We start from the raw sequence: 13,530 nt of genomic DNA, 5'->3' as shown, positions 1-13,530 counted from the left end.
GTCTATTTACCAAAAATGGAAAAAAAAAAAAACTAAGTGGATAACATTTCACGGACGGACCGAAATGGCAAAATTGGACAACATTTCACGGATGGAGGGAAAGGGAGTATAAGTAAGGCCTAATTGCAATGAAATCTGATAATCATACTTACAATCTGAATGATCCCATCATTTAAACTCCTCTATATGTTTGTGGAACACATGTTCTCATTCCATATTTATACTGTTGGAGTTGGAGGATATATTTTGTTAAGAGTTTATATAGCACCTTATTAAATTTCATGAAAATAATAAGACATTGCATATTAATTAAAATAATAAGTGCAGTATAAAGTCATGAGGTTTAATTAGTCCTTTTCTGCGTTACCATTTTACATGATTTATATTTTAATTTGTGATGATATTAGAAATGGCTTTGAATTTACTGAAAATAAATGGACATGCAACTGGCAAATTAAATTCAGTAAACTAATTCAGCAAAACATCTTCTGAACAAATCAGAAAATCAACTAACCAGATGTGTTGACCAAAGTCATCAACTCCAAGATATTTGAAGAAGTGGTTAGCGATGTTAAGTATCGGAGATGTCATTAGAAGGGAAGTGTTAGAACTTAGAATGGATATAAATCATGTACTATATGATTAATTAAAGAAATAATATTATCTTGGATAGGTGAATGATAGCACAAGAATTAATTGATCTTCTTTCCTTATATATTTAGAGGTTGCCTCTACCGTAAAATCCGAATATCATCACACATAATTCACTTCATTGTTTTAAGAAGATGAAATATTCTTTGAGAATATATGATTTCTCTGTTATATTGATCAACGCATATATCACAATAACCTCGCACCTTATTATATTTCCTAACTACTAATTGATATACTTCATATTACTATAATCTTCTTCTTCTCCTCCTCCCTCTTTCTTCACTTTCCCTTTCTTCATTTTCAAAAGTCCAACAATACTGCCGCACCATCATCCTCAAATATGTGAGTCCTGATAAGTTTGGACTAGTTATTGGAAATTGGATTTTTTTTGAATCATCAAGAAACAAAATCATATCGGTTCACTTTAATCGATTTGTTAATAACAAAAGTTGATACAAATTTACACTCAACTTATAAATAATGTATCCCTAAACAATTTATATATTTAACATAATGAATTCTCTATTATGTATCGTTCAATTATATTGATTCCCATGAAGAATCATATAGTAATATAACAGATGCATAGGAGGGTAGCCGATAAATAAGTCATCTTCACAAGGTGAAAGCCAAATTCATAAGTTAAGAGATGTAGACAAAATTAGAGCAACCTCATTTCCATCTCTACAATAGTTGAGGGTTTGATTCTTGAACCACTCTTGAGAATAGTGAAGTTGAAAAACAAGAAATTCCACTTAGCATGAAGCTTGAGGCGTCTCCATGAAAAGGTACTGCAACTCATCACAAAAATATGTCTCAGACCAAGTATATAGACATGCTAGTTGAATCAGTGTTTATTACCTCAAAGGATTTTCCCGATTTTTCAAACTCAAGCATGCTGAGAGCGACTTCACAGCTCTGTGAGACGATGGGCTCGGGGTCCTTGGAAAATTCCTCAAGCAGAGCAATCGATTCTTCATCTACAATATCAAAATTGTGTCAACAGATTATACATCCATTTTAGCTTCTATATATGCATGCACATTTTAAATATAGATAAGCTGAACCTGCTATAGAACCAAGAGCCTCTGCTGCTTCGTGTCGAACCATAGGATGTTCATTTACATCTCTAAGAACCTGTGAAAGTGCATCTGAAGCTTTCTTGTTCTGCAGTTGGCCCAAGACATAAGCAACCTGGACTCAATCAAAATTGCAAAGGAATTATTCACAAGAAACAAAAAGTTACATTGATCAAGTGAAAACATAAATTTATTATTGCAAATAATACATGATGATGAAAAATAATTCCTTCACCAGCAACAATATAAATGTGATATTTATACTACTATTAAACTTCAGAAATCCTTTGCCAACAGCAAAAGGCATCAGTTTCACTGTAACTTGTAAAAACTTGTTTCTTACATGGTTTGGGTGGGTTATCAATTATTCAGTTAGCTGATGACATTCCAGCCAATCACTTCAAGAGTATCAATGACAAAAATATGAATCGTATGATAGAAAATATACTGGTATGAAACGTCCGACAATTAACGATAAGTGAATTACTCGAGATGTGCTTGATATGAGGTTTAGGTGAGGGAGAACGAGAATGAAAGATAACTGAGTTCTTGGTCACCTTATTTTCACCATAAGTGTGGAATAACACTGCCCCCGCCCCCCTACACACACACAACACCCAGAATTGAGGGTTATGTTCTTTCCATTCCCACCACCTTCTCATTCCACTTGAATACCCAATCATGAAGCTACTACTCAATAACACAATGCCAATCAACCACTCTCAATCACCACTTCAGAGATCTTGAAAATATCTAATCGGTGCTCAACAGACACTTTTACGGTTTGACCACAATGAAGCATCACCCATTATCCAAATCTCAACAAGAACTGTCTCAATCACTCAGGCTAGGAAACAAACATCATGAAGATGATATCAGTGGCATGACCTAAACTTCCAACATCTATTCACATTCATTAGAGTATCACAAAAATGAGATGACTGATAGAGGTAAAAAGAAAGAAGAGGATAACGGCTGATATTGCAATTACTGCCAACTAGCTTAGTATGTATAACCAATCTTCCAATAGTAAATCATATTGCCAATTGGCATAAAAAGAATGAGTTGGCGAGGAATTCTTGTCTTTTTCAGGAAAACTTCAATACATACAGCACCATCTATCCAGAAAAGATAAACAAACCTCATGCCGCAGTAGAGCACTATTGGCACCTAAAGACTCAACGATAGCAGAAACAGCTTCGTCTTGCCCAAGGTTTCTAAGAGCAAAAAGAGCAGAATACCGCTCGTACATGCTCTTGTCTTCGTTCATTAGAACTTCCCTGTAAAGTAAAGAAGTTGATAAAGCAACCAAATGATATAAAGACACGAACTTATGATATTTGTGCAAAATAACTACCTGAGTTCTTCTACAGAAGAACAAGCAGCAGGAGCAGCAGGGTCCACTGACAAGAAAGGGGATGCCTCAGTCACAGAGGTATTCTTCAACCCATCAATTCGACTCAGGGCTAGTTCACATGTCTCTCTAACTTCCTGAGCTGGATCTGAAGCCAAACTATTCTTAAGAAGTGGGGCATTACATTGCAAGCCTATTGCACCAAGAGCTTCTGCAGCCTGATGATTTACAAATTCACAATAGCTATTTAATTTAGAGCTTAATCATGAGAAACTGAAGCGCTTGATATACTTGAATACAAAATCCAGATTCAAAAAGCACATACCTCGTGGCGCACAATGGGATGCAACGAAAGATCATTTAGAACAGCTTCTAATGCAGGGATAGCTTCAGCATCTTGCATCTGACCCAAAGCAAATGCTGCCTCATGTGCAAGCAGGTTTGAAGTATCCCTAGTTGCTGAAGTAGAGATTTGCATCAAACTACTTTAACGAGGCTTGTTTTTTCAATCTCAAACAAGAGAAACTAAACGAATGTAAAAAATCAACCATGCTATATTCTATATCAAATTTACTCAACAAAAACAATTGATATGCAAAAAGGACTCTAATCAACTAATCTTTTCAAATTCAAGCTTGCATCAACTACTCTTTACAAAAAGGACTCTAATAAACTAATCTTTTCAAATTCAAGCTTGCATCAACTACTCTTTACAAAAAGGACTCTAATCAACTAATCAACTTATTAATAGAAACAAACCTAAAACCGAGCTTAAAAGAAGAACAAAGAAAACCTAGACAATAACAAAATATATGAACATATACATAGAGACACTCAAAGGAAAATTTGGAAGAACATTTCTAAGATACCTTGGATGAGCGCAGTGCGGGGTGCGACGCCTCGGAGGTTGCGGAGAGAAAATAGGACTCTAAACCGCTCTGATATGGGCTGCTTTTCGTCCAGCAACCGTTCGCAGAGAAACCTCTCCGTTTCCGGCGGCACTTTGAAGGAACGTTCGCTATCCATTTGCAAATTGCTTTACGACAAACCCTAGAAATTAGGGGTTTCAATAAGTTACAGTTGCGTGATTTTGCCGCCGAAAAATTGATGATAGTTCGATCCAAACGAAACTCAATAAAAACGAATTAGTAATGAGTCAACTCAGATCGAACAGAAATAAGCCTCCAAGCGAACTTTTTTCAAGCAAATTCAGATCATATTTCAAAAGACCACACTACACTTGTATTCCTCCATTTGAATATATCAAGTTCTTCAACATTATAGAAGAACGGTTTCATAAAGACAGAGTAATACAAGCACAAAAACGCTTATCAGTGCAGATAGATAACACAATGAAAGGAATCAAAGAAGATAGCTGCAACACAATGGAAGGAAAGTAGCTAGAATGTTGCGTAGAAAGGAAACCTGGCTTCTAGCGAGGCAACGGGCGGCGCTACACACGTCAGGGTGAGATTTATGGCGACAGTTTTTATTTGTGTGCAGCTCGATTCGATTTTCAGATTCTATAAATTTATACTTTCCCAATTTCTCTTTTTTTGGTCTTATTAATTTTAGCAAAAAAATAACTCATTTTTTTAAAATTTTATTCTCTCCATAGTACGCTCTCCGTCCGCCATTAGGAGTCTAATTTCTTGCGGCACGAGTTTTAAGAAATGTTAAGAAAAGTGAGTGGAAAAAAATTAGTGGAATAGGGGTCCGTCCCACTTGTATATATTGGTTTTAAATGAAATGTGAGTGGAATGAGTGAGTGGAAGGTGAGACCCTGTTACCATTTATGGTAAAAGTGAACCGAGACTCCTATTCGCGGACGGACTAAAATGAAAAAACGAGACTCCTATTCACGGACGGAGGGAGTATCATTTTTCTAAATTTTTATTCAAAAATAATTAATCTCTTTGTAAGAGCATCTCCGAGGGAAGAGGTAAATGGAAAGTTAAAGTCATGTAACTACCATATTCACATTTTTTCATGAAAAATCATTCTCAAGGGGAAGGTATTTGAGAAAGTATTATATATTTTCCCATTTTGAAAAGGTATCGTTACCTATCCATCAATGGAGAGGTAAAATCTTATAACTACCATATTTGTCTTCTTTTCATGAAAAACCATTATCCGAGGGAAAAAGTATTTAAGAAAGTATTACACTTTATGTTTTTTAATGCATTTTGTACTATTATTTTATTTTTTAAAAATGATTTACCTTTGTATATACATTTTTCCACTTTTGGAATGTGTTACTTTTTGAAAGGGTATATTTCACTTTTTTAGAAGGTAAATAGATAATATACCTCTTTTATTTACCTTTCTTTGTTGGAGATGCTATAAGAGGGTTATGAATTTCTTATTTTTTGTACTATTGGGTAAATATTTGTAATTTATAATTTATAATTGTGTATGGAAATAGACGAATATAGGGAACAAATTATATGTATTAGAAAGAGTACGACGAAGGGAATATGTTTTTTTCTATTTAGAACAATAAAAAATTATGTCAAATAATCTATGTACAAAAGATTAACTTCCAAAGTATTTTGTTTATTATGTAACTATTTATTTTTATTTATAATAATACATTCAAAATTAATAAAAGAAAAGAAAAATGATCTATCCAAATTTAAACTCCACACGTTTACCTTGCAAGTTATGTCAAGAAAAAAATTTTAAAAATAATTTTACATGTGTTTAATTTGCAAGTTACAATTTCTGACCCGAGCTTTTGTCATATAATAATAAAACTGCAAACCAAAAAAATTAAAAAAAGTTTTATATGCTCCGAATAAAACTTAACTCTATCTTGACTTGTCATGAGTCATGACTAGTCATCCAAAGTAAACAGGATCAATACGGCCCCACTGGCTAGAGCATGAGAGGCAAAAGCAGTAACATCTACATCAACATCAACATCTACACCCACTCATGATGATGATCATGGTAATTAAGCGTGAGAAATATACAACACATGAGTTGTTTCTCATATGGTGACCAAGAAACTTGCCAGAGGAGTCTCGAGATCAAAAGATTTGCCATTGCTTTCAACACACATCCCAAGTTGAGAAATGCTACTAGACTTGCAAGCATTGTGTTTTACTTTTTCCTTATACGCTCCTTTCCTCTCATCTGTTGCTACGTCCAAAGATGTCTCGTTACACACAGAGATCATACTGAGCACACAGACAAACCATGTATTGCTCTTTAGTGGGAATGACAAGATGCAAAATGCTGTTGTGCATCATGAAGTAGGAAGAAAGTGATGAAGAACAGCGACAGTATAGTACCTAGGAGTTTGGTAACAACCGGCCATTGTACATCTTATCGAGCAATTGCTTTGCATCAGGCCTCCGAAGAAGACCTTTGTTGTTTGGCAAACCTGTCCCCAAACATACAGGGCATACTAATATCCCCCGACCTAGAATTTCGTAGATATCATTCAATATTAAAGTCAGAGAGTTTAAGAAACAGCATATGTTTATATATATGAATGACGATATCCACATTGAAACATCCTTATATGATAAACGCATGCTCAAACAAACTACACGATTAAAAAATAGTTACCATAGCAGTTGGGGCATTCTGTAAACTCGTAGACATCTTTTGCACGTTTTCTATTCAGAGCTTTCCATTTTCCTGTACCACCACACATATCACCTAAATAAAGAGCAAATGAACATCATCTTATGGCCTACACGAGGTCAGAGAAACAGATGAGCTCTGCTTTATATGTTTTTCAGAATAGGATACTGTCTTTAAAGAGAACTGCGTATTCACACTCACAGATTATAGCACCACTGCCTCTGCAATTGCGACACACTGCTTTTTCTTTGTTATCCATAGCATTTGCCTTAGAGTCAGAATCCGAAATTCCTGGAGCAACTATCAACACCATTGTGGAGCATATACAATTCAGACAATGGCGACGAGAGGTTGCAGTATGTGATGCCTGTTTGAAAGACAAAGAACGTCGATTGAAGTCAATAAGCTACAGCAGATGATGACTAACAATTACATCAACAAAAAAGTAAATGCAAGTTGGATAAAAATCACTCTGTGCGCTTCATTCTATGTTTTACCTCAGCAGTCATTCACGGCAATTTCATGCTACATCGACAAATAACCCCCAAGCTACTGTGCTACTAGCTGATTAGGTCCTGTGAAGTAACTTACTAAACAATACAATAAACAACTGAACAGTCGAACAAACAGCGTAACAGTGAACACTTGAGATGGTGAGATCCACCATCTGTAGATCCAGAATGTCTGGTTTTAAACACACACTCAATACCTCAAAACTAATGATTCTTTTCAAAGTATATGAGCAAAAATGTTCCCGACTACTGCCCTTTAAGACTTCTTTTAGTGATAGGTTGTGAGACATTTTAACGAAAAAACCGATACCTACTTGATGACTAATTGACTATAAGAAATACCAAAAGCATATAAGATCTACACATCTCCAACTAGGGTTAATAAATTTCAAAATCCATAAATCACTGCTGGAAAATATCCAGATGCCAATACACCAGATTTCCTCACATTCCAAACAAGACTTGCTCAGCAGTCACCCTAAGTAGAGGCTTAGAGACACTATCAAACATACAAGTGCACCAAACAGAAGGTAATTTTCATATTCACCAAAGCCAATGCATATAAGGTGTGGATAAGAAAGAATACTACATATCAATTAGCTACAAAATGTGTAAAAGCAGTAGGGCATTTCAGCAAGACAATAACAGGCTTAGCAACTCTACCAAATCCCAACAATCCCATTCAACCATACTTTCACCTCTAAACACATAAGTTCAAGAAACAAAAATCTACCTGCGTAGGTTCTAACGGCTTATCAGAACTAGAAGAAGTGCTGCTCTCATCCTCCAAACTGGACCTAACTTGCAATTCCACTGGCTTGAAATTAGCATCTAAAACAGAATCCAAAGAAATCCAGTGAATTCAGAATAATGTATTTTGTTTTGTGACAAATACACAACCAAATAAAAATTCATCAACTACTAATTACAAGATACAAAAGCGAATACAAATGTTCACTAAAATCAATAATCGAATTGAAGAAGGAATTTCATGCAATTTGGATAGGAATTTCTTCAGATTTTGACAAATTAAAAAAAATCAGCCAACAATCCACATGATTGAGCACAAAATTCAGATTTGGTTGTGCATAAGCAGTATTAACAGATTATAAAGGGGAATTGAGAGCAAAAAGAGAAGAGCGGAGACATACTGCGGTTTGAAGGAATTTTAACATGTTGCACAGAGAAGCTTGAGATAGCTGAGAGTGAATGTGAAGAGAGATGGGCAGCCATCTCTCTATCTCTATGATTCTATCTCTGTGAGTGAGTGCGATATTTGTAAAAGAGATGAGCTTTGGTCGTGTGGTGGTGAATCAAAATTCAGAATATATATTCATCATAAGAGCATCTACGATGGCGGCGAGCCCACCGGCTAGCCGATCCCTGGCGCTCGCCGAACCACTGCAGCCGGCTAGCGCCAAATCGGCCAGAAAAACGACGAGCGCACGCCGATTTCCTAGCGCTGGCCGATGCGCTCGCTGATCGGCTGGCCGCCATTGCAGGCTCCCGATCGGCGAGCGATCGGCAAGCGGAAATTATTATTTTTATTTAATTTTCGAAACACTATATATACATGATTTGCACGTCATTTTCATTTGCACCACTTGTTTTAACGAGTATTCTCTCTATCTTAATTTCTGTACAAGAGCAACAACGCGAAATGGAGCACAACAACGAGCCTACTTCAGGGACGAGCGAGTCTCAAACTCCCACGGTACCCATGGGAGGTGGATGGGTCCAATGGCCGGGTACTACAACATGTACCCTTGGCAGCAGATGATGCCCGGGATGGCATCCGGGGGTGGTATGCCGGGATGGCAGGGGATGCCGGGCGGGCAGGGGGTACCGAGGATGCAACCCGGGATGAAGATGATGCCGGGGTGTGCACCCGGGATGCAGATGATGCCGGGGTACCCGGGGATGCAACATGTACCCTTGGCAGCAGATGATGCCCGGGATGGCATCCGGGGGTGGTATACCGGGATGGCAGGGGATGCCGGGGGGGAGGGCGATGCCGGGCGGACAGGGGGTACCGGGGATGCAACCCAGGATGCAGATGATGCCGGGGTACCTGGGGATGCAGGGGACGCCGGGGGAGGGCAACGTCTATCGCCCCAGTTTTGATTTTGTGACTGCTTCTTCGCACACATTGACCCCAGCGGAGACGCAGTTCACTGGGTGTGATATTTTCTCCTTTGAGGAGTTGGAGATAGATCTCGGGGATGCGGACACTCTCGTTCAAACGGGGGGAGTAGTTCGGGGTCGGGGCGCGCCAAAGAAGAAGAAGAAGGGGAAGAGGGTGGTCGGTGAGTCGTCGCAGCCGGCTGGTGACGACAGCCCGGCACAGACGGAGAACGTCGCGCTGTCCAAGGCGTGGGTGAGTGTTTGCGATGATCCCCTCGCCTCGAACAATCAGAGGATCGTCAACTTGTGGGCTAAAATAGCAGCAGCCTACAAGGCATTTTGCCCGGAGGGGAGGCCACGCAGCGGGGAGGAGTGCCGGAAAGGGGTGGGACCGAATCCGGGCTGGGGCCTCCCGATTTTTGGGCTTGTACACCAACGTCCTCTGAATGCAGACCAGTGGCTAAACTGACGAGGACTGCAGGAGGATAGTGGAGAAAACCTTCCCCGTGCCCGGGCTTTACAAGGAGTTCACCTACTGAAAATGCTACGAGGTGCTGATGGACTCCGAGAAGTTTCGGGCAGGTGTCGACGCTGGCTGGCCGAAGAAGCAGCGCCTGAACTATACCGGTGACTACAGCGGCGGTTCCCACGACCTCCCCGAGGATGCACAGGAGTTCCCGTCCCCTCCCGCGTTTGCTCGCCGTACTCGCCTGATTGGTCAAAGGCGGGCGCAACGGACTCGCCAGGCCTCCCAGGAGGTCCAGTCGGCATCCCCCCTGTTGGCCAGTAGACAGCCGACCTCGCCTTCTTCGCGCGTCAACAAACGCGCTCTCAGATGTGGAAGGTCTTAGCTGAATGGAGGGCGGCAACCGACCCCGAGGAGAAGAGTTTTCTCCACGCGATGCTCGTGAGTATGCGGGCCGATTTAACCTCCGCCGCGGCATAGGTGGGGGCCTCAGACGCAGGCTCAGATGCCGCAGATTTGGGGGTCCCGAATAGCGGCGACAACGGCGACGACAACGAGGAGTGAGGAGGAGGAGGGGGGGGCTCGTGTGTGGAGGAGGATTTTTTTATTTTGTAATTTTTTTAAAAATTAATGTACTTTTTTTAATTAATGTACTTTTTAAATTTTAATATTATTATTGAGTATTCCGTATCTGTGTCGAAAATTTAATTCCGTATTTTGTGCGTTTGTTAATTATTTGTTTTTATAATATTATTTATTGTGGCTAGGCTATGGCTGGACTATTGCTTGACCAGTTGCTTGTCATGATGATATGACAGGAGGAGTTTTTAGGGCTGCTAATGTGGCAGGAGGAGTTTGTGGCTAGGCTATGGCTGAACTATTGTGGATGCTCTAACGGTAATCTCAAAATACCCACATATACACGCACTACATAATTAGTGACTTTGTTAGCTACATAGAATCGATAGATTTGTATAATTAAACAGGAAGTTCTTATTGCATAATTAATATTCCCTCCACAAAAATTGTCTCGCTTTGCCATTTTAGGGTGTCAAAAAAAATCTCATTTCAAAAGTTAAAACTTTCTCACCTAACGTAATTTTTCTCCTCCTTCTTACTACAAAGGAAAGATGACATTTAATGACATATTGAGTGAGACAAACTAAAAAGAAAAAAGTGGACATCTTGTGTGAGACGAAAAGAGTACTCCCTCCGTTCCATGTTAATAGAATCATTTTTCTATTTCAGGAAGTTCCAAGTTAATTGAGTCGTTTCTACTTTTGGCAAATGTCATTCTCCCTCTTGATTTATTTTCTCTTTATCTCTCTTACTTTACCCTCTCTTACTTTTTTCACCATCAATTTAACACATTATTTTTAAACTCCGTACCGAAAAGAAATGCCTCTATTAACAAGGAACAGAGGGATTACTATTTTTTTAGACGAATGGTATCAAATTTTAATTTTAGGGGATATGAGACCATCGGCTGCGCTTAAAGGGAAGGGGTGCCACACCTCGAGTTCTGATGTTGTTTGATAAACCCCGCATTGGGTACCTCTCCAACAATATGGCATTGGGTGTGGCAGAGGTTTGATACGGAGATGGGTATGCGTTGTGGCACTCTGGTTCAGACAGCAAGACATTTATTTGAAATATATTACTTTCTTTATCTACCAAAAATAGTTTTATTGGTAGATAGCATGAGTTTTAATACAAAATTAGTAAAATATGGGAGAGAAATAAATAAAACAGGTAAAATATGAAAGAAAAAAGAAAAATGTGGAGGAAGTAGAATAGCGAAAGATAAAAATTGAATAATAAATTTGAAATAATATTCTATTTTTAGTATGCGAATAATTTTGATGGATAGACGGAAATGGAAAGATGAAATTATTTTTTAGGACAAATTTAAATTATGTCATTTTTGTTATTTAATTTTGTAAAGTAGACGATGATTAGTAAAACTGAAGAACTAAAATTAAAATTGTTGATATAGATGTGCTGAGAGATATGAGATTGTAGGAATTGTGGTTTTGCGCATTATTGATGTGGTCGATAATGTTGCAAATGAGAAGTTAGGTATAAGTAGGGTTGTCATTGCACTAATATTTATTATTCAAGAAGTAATATTTTGGTAAAAAAATGGATCTCATTAGCACATTCAACTCAAGCCATGACCAAATCTCTCCATCTCCGAAGCTTCAACACATGGACCAATTAAGTATTGGTGTGACTTCTAAACTCGACAATGGAGAGCTTCACCTTGTCTTCACTTGTGATTCCTACTCCAAGTAGGTTGGGATCAAACTTTCTGTGGAACTCAAGCAAGCTGTGCTTGATGTTCCCCTTTAGTTCATCGTTGCTTGGGTCACATTCTTCCCCTTTATACTTCTCACAATCATACCCCTCATAATATGGCGGATCCAGGAATAAAAAATCGTGGGGTTGAGTAGGTCTGTGCTGGACTAAGAAAAACGATTCCTCATTTCTTGACTAATTAAATCAACAACCTGATTGTGAGAAAAAATTATGTTAGGAGTTAATATCAAAGTTTAAATAAACAAGAATATTAGTTATCAAAAATACCTGATAAAAAATTTCAACACGATAATAATGATAGTTTGTAATACTTTGTCCATCATTCTTCATACGAATTCTTCATGGAACAATTTTATAGCACTATAATGTGAATTGTAAAAACAGAACAAAAAAACAAATAATAGTACAAACTTAAACTTGAATGATAATTTTACCTCAATAATAGTACCAATTGCTAAGGATTTCCTTCGAAATTCTTTTCGTAGCATACATAGATCATATAATTGCATACAGAGGAATACCAAATTGAAAAAATGCGTACACATCAATTGCCAAACCATTAGAAGGAAATAACTATTTATAAAATTGTATACACATCAATTACCCAACCATCAACAATACCAAATCAAAAAATTGAATACACATCAATTACCCAACAATGAACACTTAGCAATTACCCAACAATCAACAGCAATGCCAAATCAAAAAATTGAATATACAACAATTCCTCAACCTGTTGCGCCGGAGCAGGAATGAAGAACGTCGGAGGAGCAGTTATGAATAGCAGACATCGCCGCCCTTCACCAGACCCAATTCTCTTTATTTAAATAGGTTTATTGGAAATTGGGTTTATTTAATTAGAGTATTGATTTATACCAAGTCCAGCCCATTTGTAAAGCCCAATTACTAAAAGATTGGAAATTGGGAACAACATCTTCTTCTCCACAGGGGCGGCGACTGGTTTGCTGCTGGGGCAGAACTTCGCGCGGCGTGGGGTCGGCGGCTGGGGAAGGGTATTATCCGGCTATTCTCCGGGAACAGCGGTGGGGTCGGCCGACCCCCCCCGACCCCACCTAGATCCGCCGATGCCTCATATTCCCAAAGCCCCCGTAGCCATGATGATGTCTAGCTCGGTACTCCGGGCATCTTTCATCTCTTCCACCTTTTCCATGACCATTACTCCAAAAGTGATCCCTCCAACTCCGCTCATGACCATCATACTGCATGTTAGGATCTTCATCCCCCACACAACTTTCTACCACTTTATGATCTTGCCTCGGTTTCCTTCGGTTATCGGGAGGCTTGATGTTAGATTGTTGTTTCCTCAACATATTCATTTTACTATTTATAGATATTTGACCATCCTTCAATTTATTCACATTACTTTGCATCCCATCCAAATTAGCCATGATAGCGGCTAACATTTCA

The 13,530-nt window shown here is 38.6% G+C and overlaps 2 protein-coding genes and 1 long non-coding RNA gene across 4 annotated transcripts; all 3 read right to left on the bottom strand.

The window, feature by feature from the left end:
• Positions 1–1,054: 1,054 nt before the first annotated feature.
• On the bottom strand, positions 1,055–4,629 carry LOC121742581 (deoxyhypusine hydroxylase-B-like). The gene is made up of 8 exons (XM_042135763.1): positions 4,513–4,629; positions 3,957–4,137; positions 3,413–3,546; positions 3,091–3,305; positions 2,875–3,013; positions 1,722–1,848; positions 1,516–1,634; positions 1,055–1,445 (listed from the first exon to the last, which is right to left on the bottom strand). Exons 2-8 carry the CDS (start codon positions 4,111–4,113, stop codon positions 1,410–1,412), a joined length of 927 nt encoding a protein of 308 aa, XP_041991697.1. The 5' UTR covers positions 4,114–4,137; positions 4,513–4,629; the 3' UTR covers positions 1,055–1,409.
• A 1,193-nt stretch (positions 4,630–5,822) lies between these two features.
• LOC121810905 (protein PHOTOSYSTEM I ASSEMBLY 2, chloroplastic-like) lies at positions 5,823–8,498 on the bottom strand. 2 transcript variants are annotated; one of them, XM_042211636.1, is made up of 6 exons: positions 8,345–8,498; positions 7,927–8,024; positions 6,883–7,048; positions 6,664–6,756; positions 6,384–6,514; positions 5,823–6,269 (listed from the first exon to the last, which is right to left on the bottom strand). In XM_042211636.1, the coding sequence occupies exons 1-5, from the start codon at positions 8,424–8,426 to the stop codon at positions 6,384–6,386; spliced, it is 570 nt and encodes a 189-aa protein (XP_042067570.1). In that variant the 5' UTR covers positions 8,427–8,498; the 3' UTR covers positions 5,823–6,269. The 2 variants fall into 2 exon arrangements, with proteins under 2 accessions (XP_042067570.1, XP_042067571.1); XM_042211637.1 differs by having other exon boundaries at positions 5,823–6,225.
• A 3,360-nt stretch (positions 8,499–11,858) lies between these two features.
• LOC121741212 lies at positions 11,859–12,925 on the bottom strand. The gene is made up of 2 exons (XR_006037806.1): positions 12,836–12,925; positions 11,859–12,293 (listed from the first exon to the last, which is right to left on the bottom strand). It is a non-coding gene; the product is annotated as an uncharacterized LOC121741212 (long non-coding RNA).
• Positions 12,926–13,530: the final 605 nt, after the last annotated feature.

The sequence above is a fragment of the Salvia splendens genome, chromosome 7 (genome assembly GCF_004379255.2).
Source record: "Salvia splendens isolate huo1 chromosome 7, SspV2, whole genome shotgun sequence".
Classification (NCBI taxonomy): Eukaryota; Viridiplantae; Streptophyta; class Magnoliopsida; order Lamiales; family Lamiaceae; genus Salvia; species Salvia splendens.
This window is presented reverse-complemented; position numbering and strand designations above follow the sequence as displayed.

What these genes read in the sequence shown, in the direction of transcription:
- LOC121742581 (XM_042135763.1), bottom strand. Translation starts at nt 4,113, where the DNA reads ATGGATAGCGAACGTTCCTTCAAAGTGCCGCCGGAAACGGAGAGGTTT. An exon ending in ATCCCATTGTGCGCCACGAG is followed by an intron (nt 3,306 to 3,412) that starts GTATGTGCTTTT and finishes GTAAATCATCAG; the next exon opens with GCTGCAGAAGCTCTTGGTGC. An exon ending in GTGCTCTACTGCGGCATGAG is followed by an intron (nt 1,849 to 2,874) that starts GTTTGTTTATCT and finishes GATTGAGTCCAG; the next exon opens with GTTGCTTATGTCTTGGGCCA.
- LOC121810905 (XM_042211636.1), bottom strand. Translation starts at nt 8,426, where the DNA reads ATGGCTGCCCATCTCTCTTCACATTCACTCTCAGCTATCTCAAGCTTC. An exon ending in TAAAATTCCTTCAAACCGCA is followed by an intron (nt 8,025 to 8,344) that starts GTATGTCTCCGC and finishes ATTCTGTTTTAG; the next exon opens with ATGCTAATTTCAAGCCAGTG. An exon ending in AGAATGCCCCAACTGCTATG is followed by an intron (nt 6,515 to 6,663) that starts GTAACTATTTTT and finishes ACGAAATTCTAG; the next exon opens with GTCGGGGGATATTAGTATGC.